At 45.7% G+C, this 16,990-nt stretch overlaps 1 protein-coding gene across 1 annotated transcript in view; it reads left to right on the top strand.

Moving 5' to 3' along the window:
* The window catches only part of greb1 (growth regulating estrogen receptor binding 1), a 375,097-nt gene that overhangs the window by 301,636 nt on the left and 56,471 nt on the right, over positions 1-16,990 (top strand). Inside the window, exon 24 of the mRNA XM_068017603.1 lies at positions 16,254-16,356. Within this exon, the coding sequence (XP_067873704.1) occupies positions 16,254-16,356 (103 nt within the window). The remainder of the gene's footprint in view (positions 1-16,253; positions 16,357-16,990) is intronic.

Below are 16,990 nucleotides of genomic sequence, written 5' to 3' on the forward strand. Positions count from 1 at the left end.
GGGTCCCGCTGAGGGCCACCTCCCTGCCCTTGCTGCTGACCCCCGCTCCCCTCCCCCCACCCCGCGGGACCCCTCCAGACTTGACCTACCTTGAGCATGGTTCCAGCGCCACTTCTCGGTGTCTGGTTGCTGCAGATTTCCCCCGACGTTGAGACCCCCGTCGCCTGTATAAATTTCCACCCAATATGTAATGCAACCTTTTAAGGATTTGTGCACAATCATCCGAAGGCCCCTCTGTCCCTGCGCACTCTTTAGAACTGTGCCATTTAGTCTATATTGCCTGTCTCCATCCCTTCTGCCAAGATGCATCACCTCACACTTCTATGTATTAAATTCCATCTGCCACTTGTCCGCCCATTCTCCGAGCCTATCTATCTCCTCTTGCAGTTGATTTGTATGATCCTCACTGTTTGCCATTCGTCCAAGCTTGGTATTATTGGCAAATTCCAGTATCCAAGTCATATATATGTATCGAGTTAAGTGCCCGATTGGCATACAATTCCCCTCTGTATTTTGGCTGTGGGAGATGCTGAGATCAATGGGACAGTACAGTCGATACTTTAGAGGATGCATACCGAGGTGGTTACCATGGCATGCTGTGAGTTAATCCCAATGGGGGAGGAAGGGGGGTGGTGGGGGAAGTGGCAGTTTTGTTTACAATTTCTGAGTTAATGCTGTCCTTTCCTGCAGATCCATGACAGCAACAGTTGTGGGGGGAGGGGACACGGTGATGAGGATGAGCAGGAAGGCATATTTCTTCATTGATGAGAAACAGGATACTGAGGAAAAGGATATGCAGGAATCCTTGGAGCTACTTCTTGCTCCTGTTTCTCTGCCACAATCTCGATGCCAATTCCTTGTGTATCTTGCTTTCTTAACCCCATGCAACAGCTCAGATACTTCCACTGGGGGAACTAGATAAATGAGGAATAATGAGAAATAATTGAATTTAATTTATTATAGATGAATGAGGATGTGACATCTGGTAACTCACAGAATGTGAGGAAGCCAGAGGAATCAGGCATGGATGAGGATCTGCCAATCTTCCAGTGAATATGAAAGAGAAGGTTGCCCATGGCTTTGGAATCACGGGACTCAGAACTCATGGGTACTCAGCTGAAAAGAAGGATATTTTAAGAACATCAAACATACATCCAGGATATAGTCAGTCTCCAGGTGTGTGGCAAAGGAAAGCTCATTTACAGCATCATTCTGCAATCATTAGCACCGCAGCCTCACAGCACCAGGGACCCGGGTTCGATTCTGGGTACTGCCTGTGTGGAGTTTGCAAGTTCTCCCTGTGACTGCGTGGGTTTTCGCCGGGTGCTCCGGTTTCCTCCCACCGCCAAAGACTTGCAGGTAATAGGTAAATTGGCCATTGTAAATTGCCCCTAGTGTAGGTAGGTGGTGGGGAATATGGGATTACTGTAGGATTAGTATAAATGGGTGGTTCTTGGTCGGCACAGACTCGGTGGGCCGAAGGGCCTGTTTCAGTGCTGTATCTCTATATAAAAAAAATAAATAAATAAAAATAAGCAGCCTGAGACCAGTCAATGACTGCACCTGCTGGCAGTGGCCTTCATATCAGTTCTCAGTCAGTGGGGAATAGGATAAAAGCAAAATACTGCAGATGCTGGAAATCTGAAATAAAAACAAGAAATGCTGGAAATACTCAGCAGGTCTGGCAGTATCTGCGGAGAGAGAGAAGCAGAGTTAACGTTTCAGGTCAGTGACCCAGTTCTGAAGAAGGGTCACTGACCTGAAATGTTAACTCTGCTTCTCTCTCCACAGATGCTGCCAGAACTGCTGAGTATTTCCAGCATTTCTTGTTTTTGTTACTGGGGAATAGGATGCAGGCTGTTGTTACTACAGCCTTCAGGATCTGATAGCTGCCATTTGATCAGTCAGGCCACTCATTAGTGGACACATAGATCCAGGACCTAATATAATGACAGTGGCTGGATTACATAGGGCTGCCATTTCTCAACGGCAGTACACACTTGGGTCTTTCTTTCAGGGTGCCATGCAAGGGACATGTATGACCTGACACCAGCTTGCCCAGGCATAAGCTCTGGAGATACAGCCAGAGATGCCTTCTTGCCAGGGATAAGCTGCTACAAGAGGAGGGCCACCTCAGTTCAATGAGATTTTTTTTTGTTCGTTCGCGGGATGTGGCTAGGCCAGCATTTATTGCCCATTTCTAGTTGCACTTGAAAAGGTGGTGGTGAGTTACTTTCTTGAACTGCTTCAGTCCTTGGGGTGTAGGTACACCCACAGTGGTGTTAGGAAGGCATTTCCAGGATTTTGACCCAGCAACAGTGAAGGAACGGCGATATAGTTCCAAGTCAGGATGATGTGTGGCTTGGTGGGGAACTTGCAGGTGGTGTTGTTGCCATGCATCTGCTGCCCTTGTCCTTCTAGGTGGTAGAGGTCATGGGTTTGGAAGGTGCTGTCGAAGGAGTCTCGGTGAGTTGCTACAGTGCATCGTGTAGATGGTACACACTGCTGCCACTGTGTGTCGGTTGTGAAGGGAGTGAATGTTGGTAGATGGGGTGCCAATCAAGCGGGCTGTTTTGTCGTTAATGGTGTCAAGCTTCTTGAGTATTGTTGGAGCTGCACCCAAGAGGCAAGTGGATTCCATCACAGTCCTAACTTCCTTGTAGGTGGTGGACTGGCATTGGACAGACAGGAGATGGGTTACTCGGCACAGAATTCCTAGCCTGTGACCTGCTCTTGTCACATTATTTATGTGGCTGGTCTAGTTCAGTTTCTGGTCAATGGTACCCCTGAGGATGTTGATAGTGGGGGATTCAGTGTTGATAATGTCATTTAACATCAAGGGGAGATGGTTAGATTGATTCTTTCTTGCTTGAGATGGTCATTGCCTGGCACATGTGTGGCACAAATGTTACCACATATCAGCCCAAGCCTGAATGTTGTCCAGGTCTTGCTGTATCCGGACATGTGCTGCTTCATTATCTGAGGAGTTGTGAATGGTACTGAACATTGTGCAATCATCAGTGAACATCCCACTTCTGACCTTGTGATGGAGGGAAGGTCATTGATGAAGCAGCTGAAGATGGTTGGGCCTAGGACACTACCCTGAGGAACTCTTGCAGTGATGTCCTGCACTGAGATGATTGAACTCCAACAACCACATTCATCTTCTTTTGTGCTAGGTATGACTCCAACCAGTGGAGAGCTTTCCCCTGATTCCCATTGACTCCAGTTTAGCCAGGGCTCCTTGATGCCATACTCGATCAAATGCTGCCTTACTCGATCAAATGCTGCCTTGATGACAAGGGCAGTCACTCTCACCTCACCTCTGGAGTTCAGCTCTTTTGTCTATGTTTGAACCAAGGCTGTAATGGGGTCAGCAGCCAGGTGACCATGGTGAAACCCAAACTGAGTCAGTGAACAGGTTATTGCTGAGTAAGTGCCTCTTGATAGCACTGTCGATGACCACTTCCATCACTTTGATGATTGAGAGTAGACTGATAGGGCGGTAATTGGCCGTGTTGGATTTGTCCTGCTTTTTGTGGACAGAACATATTTGGGCAATTTTCCACATTGCCGGGTAGATGCCAGTGTTGTAGCTGTACTGGAACAGCTTGGCTAGGGGCACGGCTAGTTCTGGAGCACAAGTCTTAAATACTATTGCCAGAATGTTGTCAGGGCCCATAGCTTTTACAGTATCTAGTGCCTTCAGCCATTTCTTGATACCACATGGAGTGAATCGAATTGGCTGAAGTCTAGCATCTGTGATGCTGGGGACTTCAGGAGGAGGCTGAGATGGATCGTCCTCTCTGTACTTCTGGCTGAAGATGATTGTGCTGGGCTCCCCAATTGTTGAGGATGGGTATATACATGGAGCCTTTTCCTCCTGTTAGTTGTTTAATTGTCTACCACCATTCATGACTGGATGTGGCAGGACTGCAGAGCTTACATCTGATCTGTTGGTTGTGGGATCGCTTACCCATGTCTATCGCATGCTGCTTCCGCTGTTTGGCATGCAAGTAGTCCTGTGTTGTAGTTTCACCAGGCTGGCACCTCATTTTTAGGAATATCTGGTGCTGCTCCTGGCATGCCCTCCTGCACTCGTCATTGAACCAGGGTTGGTCCCCCGGCTTGATGGTCATGGTAGAGTGGGGGATATGCCGGGCCATGAGGTTACAGATTGTGGTTGAGTACAATTCTGCTGCTGCTGATGGCCCACAATGCCTCATGGATGCCCAGTTCTGAGTTACTAAATCTGCTCGGTCTATCCCATTTAGCATGGTGGTAGTGCCACACAACACGATGATGGGTAGCCTCAGTGTGCAGATGAGGCTTCGTCTCCACAAGGACTGTGCAGTCGTCACTCCAGCCAATACTGTGATGGACAGATGCATCCGCGACAGGTAAGTTGGCATGGAAAAGTTTGTGCAGAAAAACACCTTTGACCACCAATCCATCAGGCAGTGGTCTGCACGGAATGTCCTCGAGGCCCTACGGGAAAAGGAGATGGTGGATCCTTTCGGATGGTTCCCCGAGCAGACTGCCAAAGTCATTTGGCAGAATACCTCATCACCAGAACTTTCAAACAAGCACCAAGACGTAGCTTGGCTGATGGTGAGAAGGGGCCTCCCCGTCAGTTCCATCCTGCACGCCCGGAATCTCGCCACCTCCTCATGCTGACCTTGAGGTGGCTGTGGTAGGGAAGAGACTGTTGGCCCACCTCCTTCTGGAATGTGCCTTTGCAAAGCCGGTGTGGAAAGAGATGCAGTGGTTTTTGTCGAGGTTCATCCCAAGCAGCTTGGTAACACAGGAGTCTGTGCTCCATGGGCTGTTCCCAGGAACGCACACCGAGAGAAACATCAACCGCAGCTTGGAGGATCATCAGCTCGGTGAAAGACGCCCTTTGGTCTGCCTGAAACTTGCTGGTGTTCCAGTGCAAAGAATTGTCCACGACCGAGTGTTGCAGACTGGCTCATTCCAAGGTCCAGGACTACGTGCTGAGGGATGCACTAAAGCTTAGGGCAGATGCCGCAAAGGCTCAAAGGGGAAAGACCACTTTGTAAGGTCCTCCTGCCATAATATACCAAGGGTCTGGAACCTGTGTAAAACCCCTCGAGCTGTATGCATCAAAATATGGTTTTGCTGTGTAATGCAAATGTACGTTGCATGTGAAATGGAATGGAAGGGTTGTGAGGCAACTCACGTTCTGTATTGAAGAAAACTGATTTCTTTTGCACTTTCTGGAATGTCAGCTTGGAACAGTTTTGAACTGTTTTGTAATGTATTTTCTTTTACAGTTTTTATGAATAAAGTATATTTTTAGGGGAAAAAGAATAGATTGGTGAGTTCAAGGTCAAGTAGGTTTTTCCCCCTTGTTGGTTCCCTCACTACCTGCTGCAGACCCAGTCTAGCAGCGATGTCCTTTAGGACTTGGCCAGCAGTGGTGATACCAAGCCACTCTTGGTGCTGGACATTGAAGTCCCCCACACAGAGTGCATTCTGTACCTTTGCTACCCTCAGTGCTTCTTCCAGCTGGTGGGGAGGGGTGGGAACAGATGCACATTTTGGCACCCATGCTAAACATTGTCAGGAATGAGTATGGTGTTTGAGTTGCCTGTAAGTAAGGAGAGTGTGCTCTTATTTTGGGCTTAATGAGGTTATAGTTGTACAGGAATGGGTTCTTTGATGTCCTGCTCAGTTATTTATTCATATTATGCAGATTTGTATGGCCTTGGAGGACCAGAGAGGTCAAGGAAGTGTACTGGAATGACAGACTTGTGATTTACATGAAGGTGGGGAATGACTAATAGCATTGGTTGTGGTAATCCTCAGCTGCTGTTCATAGTTGGGATAATTCCCCACGGAACCAAGGGCTACACCTTTCACCCGTAAGCTGTCCGTTCTCTTGACTATCTGACCAGAATAGTTTATGAAGGGCCGAATTCCTGAGGATAAAGGTATCTCGGTAACTTCCAGCAAATCTAGAATTTTAAAGTTCATTCATGGGATATGAACGTTGCCAGCAAGGCCGTCATTTATTGCCCATCTCGAATTTCCCTTGCGAAGTTTGTGTTGAGCTTCCTTCTTGAGCTAGCAATCTACGTGGTGAAGGTACTACCACAGTGCTGATAGAGAGGGAGTTCCAGGAGTTTGACCCAGCAATGATAAAGGGACGGCGATTATATTTCCAAGTCAGGATGATGTGCAACTTGTGGGGAACTTGCAGATGGTGGTGGTCTCATCCGCTTGCTGCTCTTGTCTTTCTCGGTGGTCGAGGTCACAGGTTTGGGAAGTGCTGTAGAAGAAGCCTTGGCAAGTTGCTGCAGTGTATCTTGTAGGTGGTACAAACTGCTGCCACTGTGTGCCAGTGGTGGAGTGAGTAGTTGTTTAAGGTGATGGATGGGGTGCCAATCATGTGAGCTGCTTTGTCCTGAGGCTGGTGTCAAGCTTCTTGAGTGTTGTTGGAGCCACATTCATACAGGCACTCCTGACTTGTGCCTTGTAGGTGGTGATCAGGCTTTGGGAAGTCAGGAGGCGAGTCACTTGTGGTAGAATTGTAGTGGCGCAGTGGTTAGCACTGCAGCCTCACAGCTCCAGGGACCCGGGTTCGATTCTGGGTACTGCCTGTGCGGGGTTTGCAAGTTCTCCCTGTGTCTGCGTGGGTTTTCGCCGGGTGCTCCAGTTTCCTCCCACAGTCAAAGACTTGCAGGTGGTAGGTAAATTGGCCGTTGTAAATTGCCCCTAGTGTAGGTAGGTAATAGGGAATATGGGATTACTGTAGGGTTAGTATAAATGGGTGGTTGTTGGTCGGCACAGACTCGGTGGGCCGAAGGGCCTGTTTCAGTGCTGTATCTCTAAATAAAAAATAAATTTAAAAAAATAAAACCTCTGACCCGCTCGAGTAGCCATAACCTTTATGTGGCTGGTCCAGTTCAGCTTCTAGTCAATGGTGACCTCCACTGCCCATCCCCTCCCCCACCCACCCCCCCCCCCCACTCATTGGATATTGATGGTAGGTGATTCAATGCCATTGCATGCCAAGGAGATGTGGTTAGACTTTCTCTTAGAGATGTTCATTGCCTGACACTTGTGTAGTGTGAATGTTACTTGGCACTAATATATGTTATTTATTAAAAGCTGAATTCAAATTCTCAAACTGCCATGATGGTATTTGCATTCTCTGGATCATTAGTCCAGGGCTCTGAATTACCAGCCCAGTAACATAACTACTACACTACCGTAGCCTCGTGAAAGATTTTTTTGCCTCTGTTTACAAAGTCTGGACATTCAGCATGTGGTATCCCCTTTCTATTGTGAAAGTTGAGGGGGTTACCATTTGGTGCTTGTAATGCCACTTGCTTCTGCACTTTGGAGAAGTCAGCAAGGTGATAAAACTGCACAGCTGTAGCTTGCTGCTGCCTTGCTGTCATGCCAAACTAAATTAATTCCCAAATTCTCCTGAGAAGTGTGTCAAGTTACCCATGTCTGGATGTCACCCTTGTTGATGTTATACAGATCTTTAGCAGATGCTTGAAATGAATCTCTGGCATAAGAAATTGATTGTGGTCATCACTTTCAAAACCATTGGCAGAGCATTTCAGGCAGATAATCTTAGCTGCAATAGGAGCGTGTACAGCTCCTGTATTGTCAGTGGAGAAGCATACTTCTCATGCAGAGGCGCTGATGAGAATCTTCATCTGGGTGCCCTGTAAATCTTTAAGCAGGTGGGGGAGGCGGGGGTGAGTAAATCCTCCTCAGAAGCTGCCATGCCCACCCTTTTTCCGCCCTGTACTGCTGCTGCACCTCCTCCATTAAAGTTGCAAACAAGGGATTGTCCATTTGGATTTTGGTACCTGAAACTCAGAATCTCTCATTCTAGGGGGGCAGGGTCTGGTGGTGCGGTGCAAAAATATCCTATGCTCTTGGAAGCTCTCAAGCTGTTTAAGGCAAACCCAACTCTATCCAAGTGCCAGGCAATTTTTTTTCCAAGAATATACTTTATTCAAAAAATTTCTAAAAATGCATTACATAACAGTTCAAATTTGACATTACTTCATTTGCCATTTGGATCAGTTTCTTTCAATACAGCTCATGAGGTCCCTCACCACACTTGCCTTTACAGGTTATATTTACAATATACATTTACATTCCATGTCAAACATTCTCTGGCACATACAGCCCGAGGGGTTTTACACGGGTTCCAGCCCCTTGGTATATTATGGCGGGAAGGCCTTACACAGTGGCCTTTTCCCATTGAACCTTTTGCAGCGGCTTCACCAAGCTTTAGTGCATCCCTCGGCACGTAGTCCTGGCCCTTGCAGACTGACGAGTTTGAACACTCAATTGTCGACACTTCTTTCCACTGGAAGACCAGCGAGTTTCGAGCACACCAAAGTGCGTCTTTCACTGAGTTGATGGTCCTCCAGGAGCAGTTGATGTTTATCTCAGTTTGCATCCCTGGGACAGCTCGTAGAGCACTGAGTCATGCATTATGGAGCTGTTCGGGATGAACCTCGACAAAAATCTCTGGATGTCCAGGTGCAAGGCAAATAAATGTTAAAAGCTCTTTTGTAATTCCAACCTGCAGGCTCCAAAGCAAAGCACTTCTGCTGGTCTCAGCCAATCTGGCAACTCTCATTTAGCTCATCATAAATTACTCGTTGTGCACGAGGAGCATAACTCACAGGCTCTGGGCATTTCACCAGTTGTACTTTAATATATTATGACCTCCCAGCAGCTTTGGCAAGCGCATATGTGGAAGGCCCCAGATCACAATTACAGCACTGCAATTACGGGGTGGAAACCCTGTGGAAATGGATCCTGTTCCAGAATTCGCTTACAAATTCTAAGCCCCAAGCTTGCCAAGCACAGTCAATAAACTGGCCTATATGTTTATTTATAAATCAAAATATTTGTACTGCTTTGATTTTCCTGTCCCACCCCCAACCTGCAGCAAATCAGCACAATGTTTGATGCACATTCTGGCAGTTTAAGAAATGCATGGACTGTAGAGGTAACGGATAAACAAAGAATAGTGGATAATATCAAAGGAGGTCATATAGAACTTCATTGAATAAAATGAAATGTGTTTTGAAACGACGATTGATACTTTTCCCTTTCAATGGTTTTATTGCAGTTCCCACAAGTAGGCCCATCTCCCACAATTCAAAAGCTGTATGTTTTATTTGATTTTTCCAGAGGTAAATTACCCAAGAGAGAGCAAATAAGTTAATTTTTGGGGTGTACTTCTTTATTAAAATTGAAAAAAATCAAGAGGATTAAAAGGGAAAGGGGACGAAAACAGGATTAACACAGCCTACGTTGTCAGTGTTGGCCTGTTTTCCTCCTTCTCGGGCTGCTGAAACCCATGCAGCTTTGCCAGCTTCTCCTGTTTCAATTGGAGATCTGACTTACCTCCCCTACCATCTCGACTATTCACACATTCTTTGTCTCTCTTTTGTCTTTAATTTCTTTTATTCTGCTTCTTCCTATCATCTCATGTTAATATCACCTCAGGCAGTTAACCATCTCCTGGTTTTCTTTTCAGCAGATTACATATCATTCTACCCTATTTCCTCCTGAGCATGGGTAGCTTTTTTTCCTGCCTCCCACTTTTCTTTGTTCTTTTCCTATCTGAAATGTTGTTCATTTTGTTGCAGTTCTGACAGGGTTGTACCCAAAACATTAGCGTGTCTTTTCTCTTGATTGATGCTGACTGACCTGTTGTCTGTTTCCAACAGTTGCAGGTTTTTGTCCCCCCCAGGTTAACATTGTTTTGACACTGAATTCCTTCTGCCATATTTTAACCCATTCCTCCCAACTTAACAACAACAACTTTTATTTATATAGCACCTTTTTCTTCTTTTTTCTTTTTCTTTGGCCTCCCTATCTCGAGAGACAATGGGTAAGCGCCTGGAGGTGGTCAGTGATGTGTGGAGCAGCGCCTGGAGTGGCTATAAAGCCCAATTCTAGAGTGACAGACTCTTCCACAGGTGCTGCAGAAAAATGTGTTTGTCGGGGCTGTTACACAGTTGGCTCTCCCCTTGCGCTTCTGTCTTTTTTCCTGCCAACTGCTAAGTCTCTCCGACTCGCCACACTTTAGCCCCGCCTTTATGGCTGCCCGCCAGCTCTGGCGAACGCTGGCAACTGACTCCCACGACTTGTGATCAATGTCACAGGACTTCATGTCGCGTTTACAGACGTCTTTAAAGCGGAGACATGGACGGCCGGTGGGTCTGATACCAGTGGCGAGCTCGCTGTACAATGTGTCTTTGGGGATCCTGCCATCTTCCATGCGGCTCACATGGCCTTTAATGTAATTAATAGCACCTTTAATGTTATAAAAAGTCCCTGGGCACTTCACAGGAGCATTTGAAAACAAAGTATGACACTGAGCCACAAAAGCAGATATTAGGTCAGATGACCAAAAGTTTGGTCAAAGAGTTAGGTTTTAAGGAGTGTCTTAAAAGAGGAAAATGAGGCGGAGAGGTGCAGGGAGGGTATTCCAGAGCTTGGGGCCTAGGCAACTGAAGGTATGGCCATCAAAGATGAAGCGACTAAAATCAGGGATGCACAAAAGGCCAGGATTTGAGGAGCACCGATATCCTGGAGGGTTGTGGGGCTGGAGGAGGTTACAGAGATATAGAGGGGCGAGGTCATTGAGGGATTTGAAAATAAGGCTGAGAATTTTAAAAACAAGCCATTGCTTGACCGGGAGCCAGTGTAGGTCAGTGAGCACTGGGATGATGGGTGAATGGGACTTGGTGCGAGTTAAGATATGGTCAGCAGAGTTTTGGATGACCGCAAGTTTACATGGAATAGGTTGTGGGAGACCAGCCAGGAATGCATTGGAATAGTCAGGTCTAGAGGTAACGAAGGCATGAATGAGGGTTTCAGCAGCAGATGAGCTGAGACAAGGGTGAAGTTGGGCGATGGCACAAATATGAGATTGGAAGCTTATCTTGGTGTCAAATGTGACATCACAGTTGTGAACAGACTGGTTTAATCTCAGACTGTTACCCAGGAGAGGAATGGAGTCAGCAGGTAGGGAACAGAATTTGGAGTGGGGACCAAAAACAATGGCTTCATTCTTCCCAATGTTTACTTTGAGGAAATTTCTGCTCATCCAGTACTGGAAGTCAGATAAACAGACTGATAATTTAGCAACAGTGGAGGAGTTGAGAGAAGTGGTGGTGAGATATAGCTGAGTGTCGTCAGCATACACATGAAAACTAATGCTATGCATTTGGATGATGTCGCTGAGGGGCAGCCTGCAGATGAGAAATAGGAGGGGTGCCAAGGATAAATCCTTGGGGAATACTAGAAGTAACTGTGTGGGAGCAGGAAGAGAAGCCATTGCAAGTGATTCTTTAGCTACAGTTAGGTAGCTCAGAATGGTGAGAGCAGTCCCACCCAGCTGGATGACAGTGGAGAGACATTGGAGGAGGATGGTGTGGTCAATTGTGTTAAAGGCTGCAGAACGGTCAAGAAGGACAAGGAGGGAAAGTTTCCCTTTGTCACAGTCACAGAGGATGTAATTTGTGACTTTGATAAGTGCTTTGGTACTGTGGCAGGGGCAGAAGCATGATTGGAGGGATTCAAACATGGGGTTCTGGGACAAATAGGAACAGATTTGGATTTAATTAATGTCACTTTGCAGTTTCCTTTGGTCCTCTGAAGAATTAAATGCCTGCTATTTTGGAATTATCTGCAAATGTCAACACAACTTCCTCTAGGCCTATAATGGAAAAACACTTTTGTTACAAGTGAAATAAGCATTGTATGACAACATTGACAAATGGAATTTCCGTCCTGTATTAATGTGTCCTAGAATCAGATAACTTTTTTTTTGTTCGTCCTTGGGATGTGAGCTTCACAGGCTAGGCCAGCATTTATTGCCCATCCCTAATTGCCCTTGAGAAGGTGATCGTAAGCTGCCTTCTTGAACCGCTGCAGTCCTTGGGGTGTAGGTACAGCCACAGCGCTGTTAGGAAGGGAGTTCCAGGATTATGACCCAGCGACAGTGAAGGGACGGCGATATTGTTCCAAGTCAGGATGGTGTGTGACTTGGACGGGAACTTGCAGGTGGTGGTGGTCCCATGCATCTGCTGCCCTTGTCCTTCTAGATGTAGAGGTTGTGGGTTTGGAAAGTGCTGTTGAAGGAGCCTTGGTGAGTTGCTGCAGTGCATCTTGTAGATGGTACATACTGCTGCCACTGTGCGTCGGTAAAGGGAGTGAATGTTTGTAGATGGTGAATGGGGTGCCAATCAAGTGGGCTGCTTTGTCTGGTTGGTGTTGAGCTTCTTGAGTGTTGTTGGAGCTGCACTCATCCAGGCAAGTGGAGAGTATTCCATCACACTCTTCACGGATGCCCAGTTTTGAGTTGCTAGATCTGTTCGAAATCTATCCCATTTAGCAGGGTGGTAGTGCTGCACAACACAATGGTGGGTATTCTCAGTGTGAAGACAGGACTTTGTTTCCACAAGGACTGTGCAGTGGTCACTCCTACCAATACTGTCAGATGCATTTGCGACTGGTAGATTGGTGAGGACAAGGTCAAGTAGGTTTTTCCCTCTTGTTGGTTCCCTCACCACCTGCCGCAGACCCAGTCTAGCAGCTATGTCCTTTAGGACACAGCCAGCTCGGTCTGTCGTAGTGCTAGCAAGCCATTCTTGGTGATGGACATTGAAGTCCCCACCCTGAGTACATTCTGTAGCCTTGCTACCCTTAGTGCTTCTTCCAATTGGTGTTCAACATGGGGGAGTACTGATTCATCAGCTGAGGCGGGGGTAGGTGATAATCAGCAGGAGGTTTCCTTGCTCATGTTTGTTCTGATGCCATGAGACGTCATGGGGTCCAGAGTCAATGTTGAGGACTTCCAGGGCAACTCCTTCCCAACTGTACACCACAGTGCCGCCATCTCTGGCGGATCTGTGCTGTCGGTGGGACAGGACACACCCAGGGATGGTGATGGTAATGTCAGGGACATCGTCTGTAACATATGATTCTGTGAGTTTGGCTATGTCAGGTTGCTTGACTAGTCTGTGGGACAGCTCTCCCAATTTTGACACAGGTCCCCTGATATTAGTAAGGAGGACTTTGCAGGGTCCACAAGGCTGGGTTTGTTATTGTCATTTCCAGTGCCTAGGTTGATGCTGGGTGGTCTGTCCAGTTTTATTCCTTTTATTAGTGCAACCGAGTGGTTTGCTAGGCCATTTCAGAGGGCATTTAAGAGTCAACCACATATAACAGATTTTAAGCAAATATAGAGGCCGGTGAGGGGTTTGGGGTTTGGGAGGGCGGGGTGGAAGAACAAAAGGGAGCAAAAAGGAAGGATAGGGTGGAAGAGAGAGAAATTAAATGACAAAATGGATGATGGTGCAATGCAAAAGGTGGTGGCAATGGGACAAGTAAAGAAACAAAAGATTGGTCTGAAGGAGGTGTGAATGGCAATAGCAGAATCATTACCAACAACTGCTATTTGGGAACAAAAATGGGAACAGTGGTTATGATCTAGTTTAATTTTGGTAAAAGGTATCAAACCTTGGGTTGGTTGCCCAAGTTTCAACATAAATTCCTGGTAAGTATTTGCATAAATTTTCTTAAGGAGGCACACTATTTTCTTGACTGTCAAGTGTTTGTTGTCAAAGGGCTGGATGAAGTCTTTTTTTGGAAAAATATGTTAAGTGCAGTAAAAGGAAAAAGTAAGACTTGCATTTATATAGTGCTTTTCTCGACCACCAGATGTCTCAAAGCACTTTACAGCCAATGAAGTACTCTTTGAAGTGTAGTCACTGTTGTAATGTCGGAAACACAGCAGCCAATTGGCACACAGCAAAATCCCACAAACAGCAATGTGATCATGTTTTTGTGATGTCACTTGAGGGATAAATATTGGTCAGCACGCTGGGGATAACTCTTCTGCTGTTCTTCAAAATAGTGCCATGGGGTCTTTTACATCCACCTAAGAGGGCAGAAGGGACCTCTGTTTCATGTCTCATCTGAAAAACGTCACCTCTGACAGTGCAACACTCCCTCAGTACTGGAGTGTCAGCTTAGATTTTTGTGCTCAAGTCCTGGAGTAGGACTTGAATCCGGAACCTTGTGACTTAGGCAAGATGCTGCCAACTGAGCTAAGTCTAACACAGTAAATCAGCCAATGCATTCCTGAATATTTGGGAATATTTTAAGTAAGTTCCTTCCCATTGGAGACCACATATGGAAGCACTTTTTGGTGAGTCAAAAGATTTTTTATTTATTTAGAGATACAGCACTGAAACAGGCCCTTCGGCCCACCGAGTCTGTGCCAACCAACAACCACCCATTTACACTAATCCTAAATTAATCCCATATTCCCTACCACATCCCCACCACCTACCTACACTAGGGGCAATTTACAATGGCCAATTTACTTATCAACCTGCAAGTCTTTGGCTGTGGGAGGAAACCAGAGCACCCAGCAGAAACCCAAGCGGTCACACAGCCAGTGCCCAGAACTGAACCAGGGTCGCTGGAGCTGTGAGGCTGCATTGCTAACCACTGCGCCACTGTGCTGCCCACTACTGACACTCTTACTTGGACACGCACACTATTAGATCAGTTTATAAGCGATAGAAAAGAAATTCATCACACCTCACTGGAAGATGATTATGGAGAGCAGAGCAAGAGAATAAGCAACATAGAATTCTGATAACTGGTAAAATACACTTCATTATACTTTCTGTTAATGTAAGGCAATACTGTTAATGCTTATTTTGTTTTTTTATAATGCTGATAATTAAGAAGGCATGAATTTAAGATCACCAGAAGAACAAAGGAAAGATTAGCATTTTTTTGTGAAATTAAAGAAAGGCTTGCAGTTATGTAGTGCCTCTCACAACCCTAGGTACTTTACAGCCAAAGAAGTGTAGTCACTGATAATGTTGAAAAATAGCAGTCAATTTACATATAGCACAATCTCCCACAAACAGGAATGAGATAAATGCCCAGATAGTTTTTTTTTTAGTGAAGTCGGTTGAGAGATAAATATTGGCCAGGGCACCAAGGATAACTCCCCCTGCTCTTCTTTGAAGTAGTACCATGGGATCTTTTATGTCCACCTGGGAGGGCAAATGAGACCTTGATTTAACATCTCATCTGAAAGATGGCACCTGCAACAGTGCAGCACTTTCTCAGTACTGTACTGAAGTGTCAGTCCAGAAATTTGTGCTCAAGTTGCTGGAATGGGACTATGAACGCACAATCTTCTGACTAATGCGTGTGTGCTACCAACTGAGCCACAGGAGTTTGGAATATGGAATGTCCTATCAGAAACAATGATAGAAGTAGAATTCATAACTTTTAAAAGCAGATACATAAATATTGAAAGAATTTATAAGGGTATGGGGAAAGGGCAGGGAAATGGCTCATAGTAGATCTGTCTTTCAGAGAGCTGGAAAAGGGCCAATGGGACAATTGGCTGCTTCCTGTATTGTAAAATTATACAATTCTATGAGGGAGAGAATCAGCTCTCAGCCATCTGTTTTACACCTGCCAGAAGTTGTTATTGCCATGTTGCATCAAGATGCCTGTTTGATGCCCATAGCTTACTGCTTCTATTCAAATGAAACATGATGTTGAATTTCTCTCAGACTTCAACTTGACATCGATCTTCGTGTGGAGCAACCGCTCTATTGACTTGTTGACCAGTTTGAGCAAAAGTCAATTCTTTCCCCTATATTTCTATTATTATTGCATTCTAATGTAGACTGGAATGAAATAATATACCTTCAAGGTCCATGTAGGCATGTGTCTTTACCAGGCATGTTATGCTCCATTGACAGTGGAAGATTCTATTTTTATATATGGGCGGCACAGTGGCGCAGTGGTTAGCACTGCAGCCTCACAGCTCCAGCGACCCGGGTTCAATTCTGGGTACTGCCTGTGTGGAGTTTGCAAGTTCTCCCTGTGTCTGCGTGGGTTTCCTCCAGGTGCTCCGGTTTCCTCCCACATGCCAAAAGACTTGCAGGTTGATAGGTTAATTGGCCATTATAAATTGCCCCCAGTATAGGTAGGTGGGAGAGAAATATAGGGACAGGTGGGGATGTGGTAGGAATATGGAATTAGTGTAGGATTAGTATAAATGGATGTTTGATGGTCGGCACAGACTCGGTGGGCCGAAGGGCCTGTTTCAGTGCTGTATCTCTAAACTAAATTAAACATAAAGAGTGCTTGATGCAAACATGCTTTGTCCCTTTAATGTATGCCTTTGTTCTCAGGTGGGGAAAACAGGAGCTTATCTGCAGTTCCTCAGTATTCTATCGAGGATGTTGATTCGACTGATGGAGGTAGATATTTATGATGAAGAAGAAATTAACCACAGTAAGTGCTTATTTGATACTCAATGTGCACCCTGGCATGATCTTTAGACATGTATCTATAATATAAAAATAGTATTAAAAGCATGCATTTCTTGTCGGTCACACTTAAAGTTTCAAATTGCCGTGTCACACTTCAAAAAGTATATAATGAAAGAAAGACAGTTGTTTGACACAGAAGTCAGAATGTCTGTATCTTCTCTGTGACTTTAGCTTTCACACGTTTAAAGAAACAAAAAATAAGCTTAACATTAGAAGCAGAATAGTACATCTGCATTATATGGTAATACCTGGTCCTTGCAAAATAGTGGTTGAAACGTACAGACTGCAAAATTTGGTTGTGTAGTGCCTGTACGTTCGGATGCTGTTTCATGTCCAAAATGGTACCCGTACCATGCATGCATGCACATTCTGGTCTGGGTCGTGCCGGATGCCATTTTGGGTAGGTCACTTGCATGGGCACTGGGAACATGTGCAAGAAATATGCAAAGTAGTGACAGCAGTCTGTGTAACGCTGATTTGATTCTAGCAGTGCCATTTTTGACCTCGACACTGCAGCTAATGCCTTCTTGTAACCTTGCACAGCTGAACACACATTCAGCAGCAGGAAGGAGCAACCCCCGCCCCACCCCTGCTAC

Source organism: Heterodontus francisci, chromosome 3, assembly GCF_036365525.1.
Source record: "Heterodontus francisci isolate sHetFra1 chromosome 3, sHetFra1.hap1, whole genome shotgun sequence".
Taxonomy (NCBI): domain Eukaryota; kingdom Metazoa; phylum Chordata; class Chondrichthyes; order Heterodontiformes; family Heterodontidae; genus Heterodontus; species Heterodontus francisci.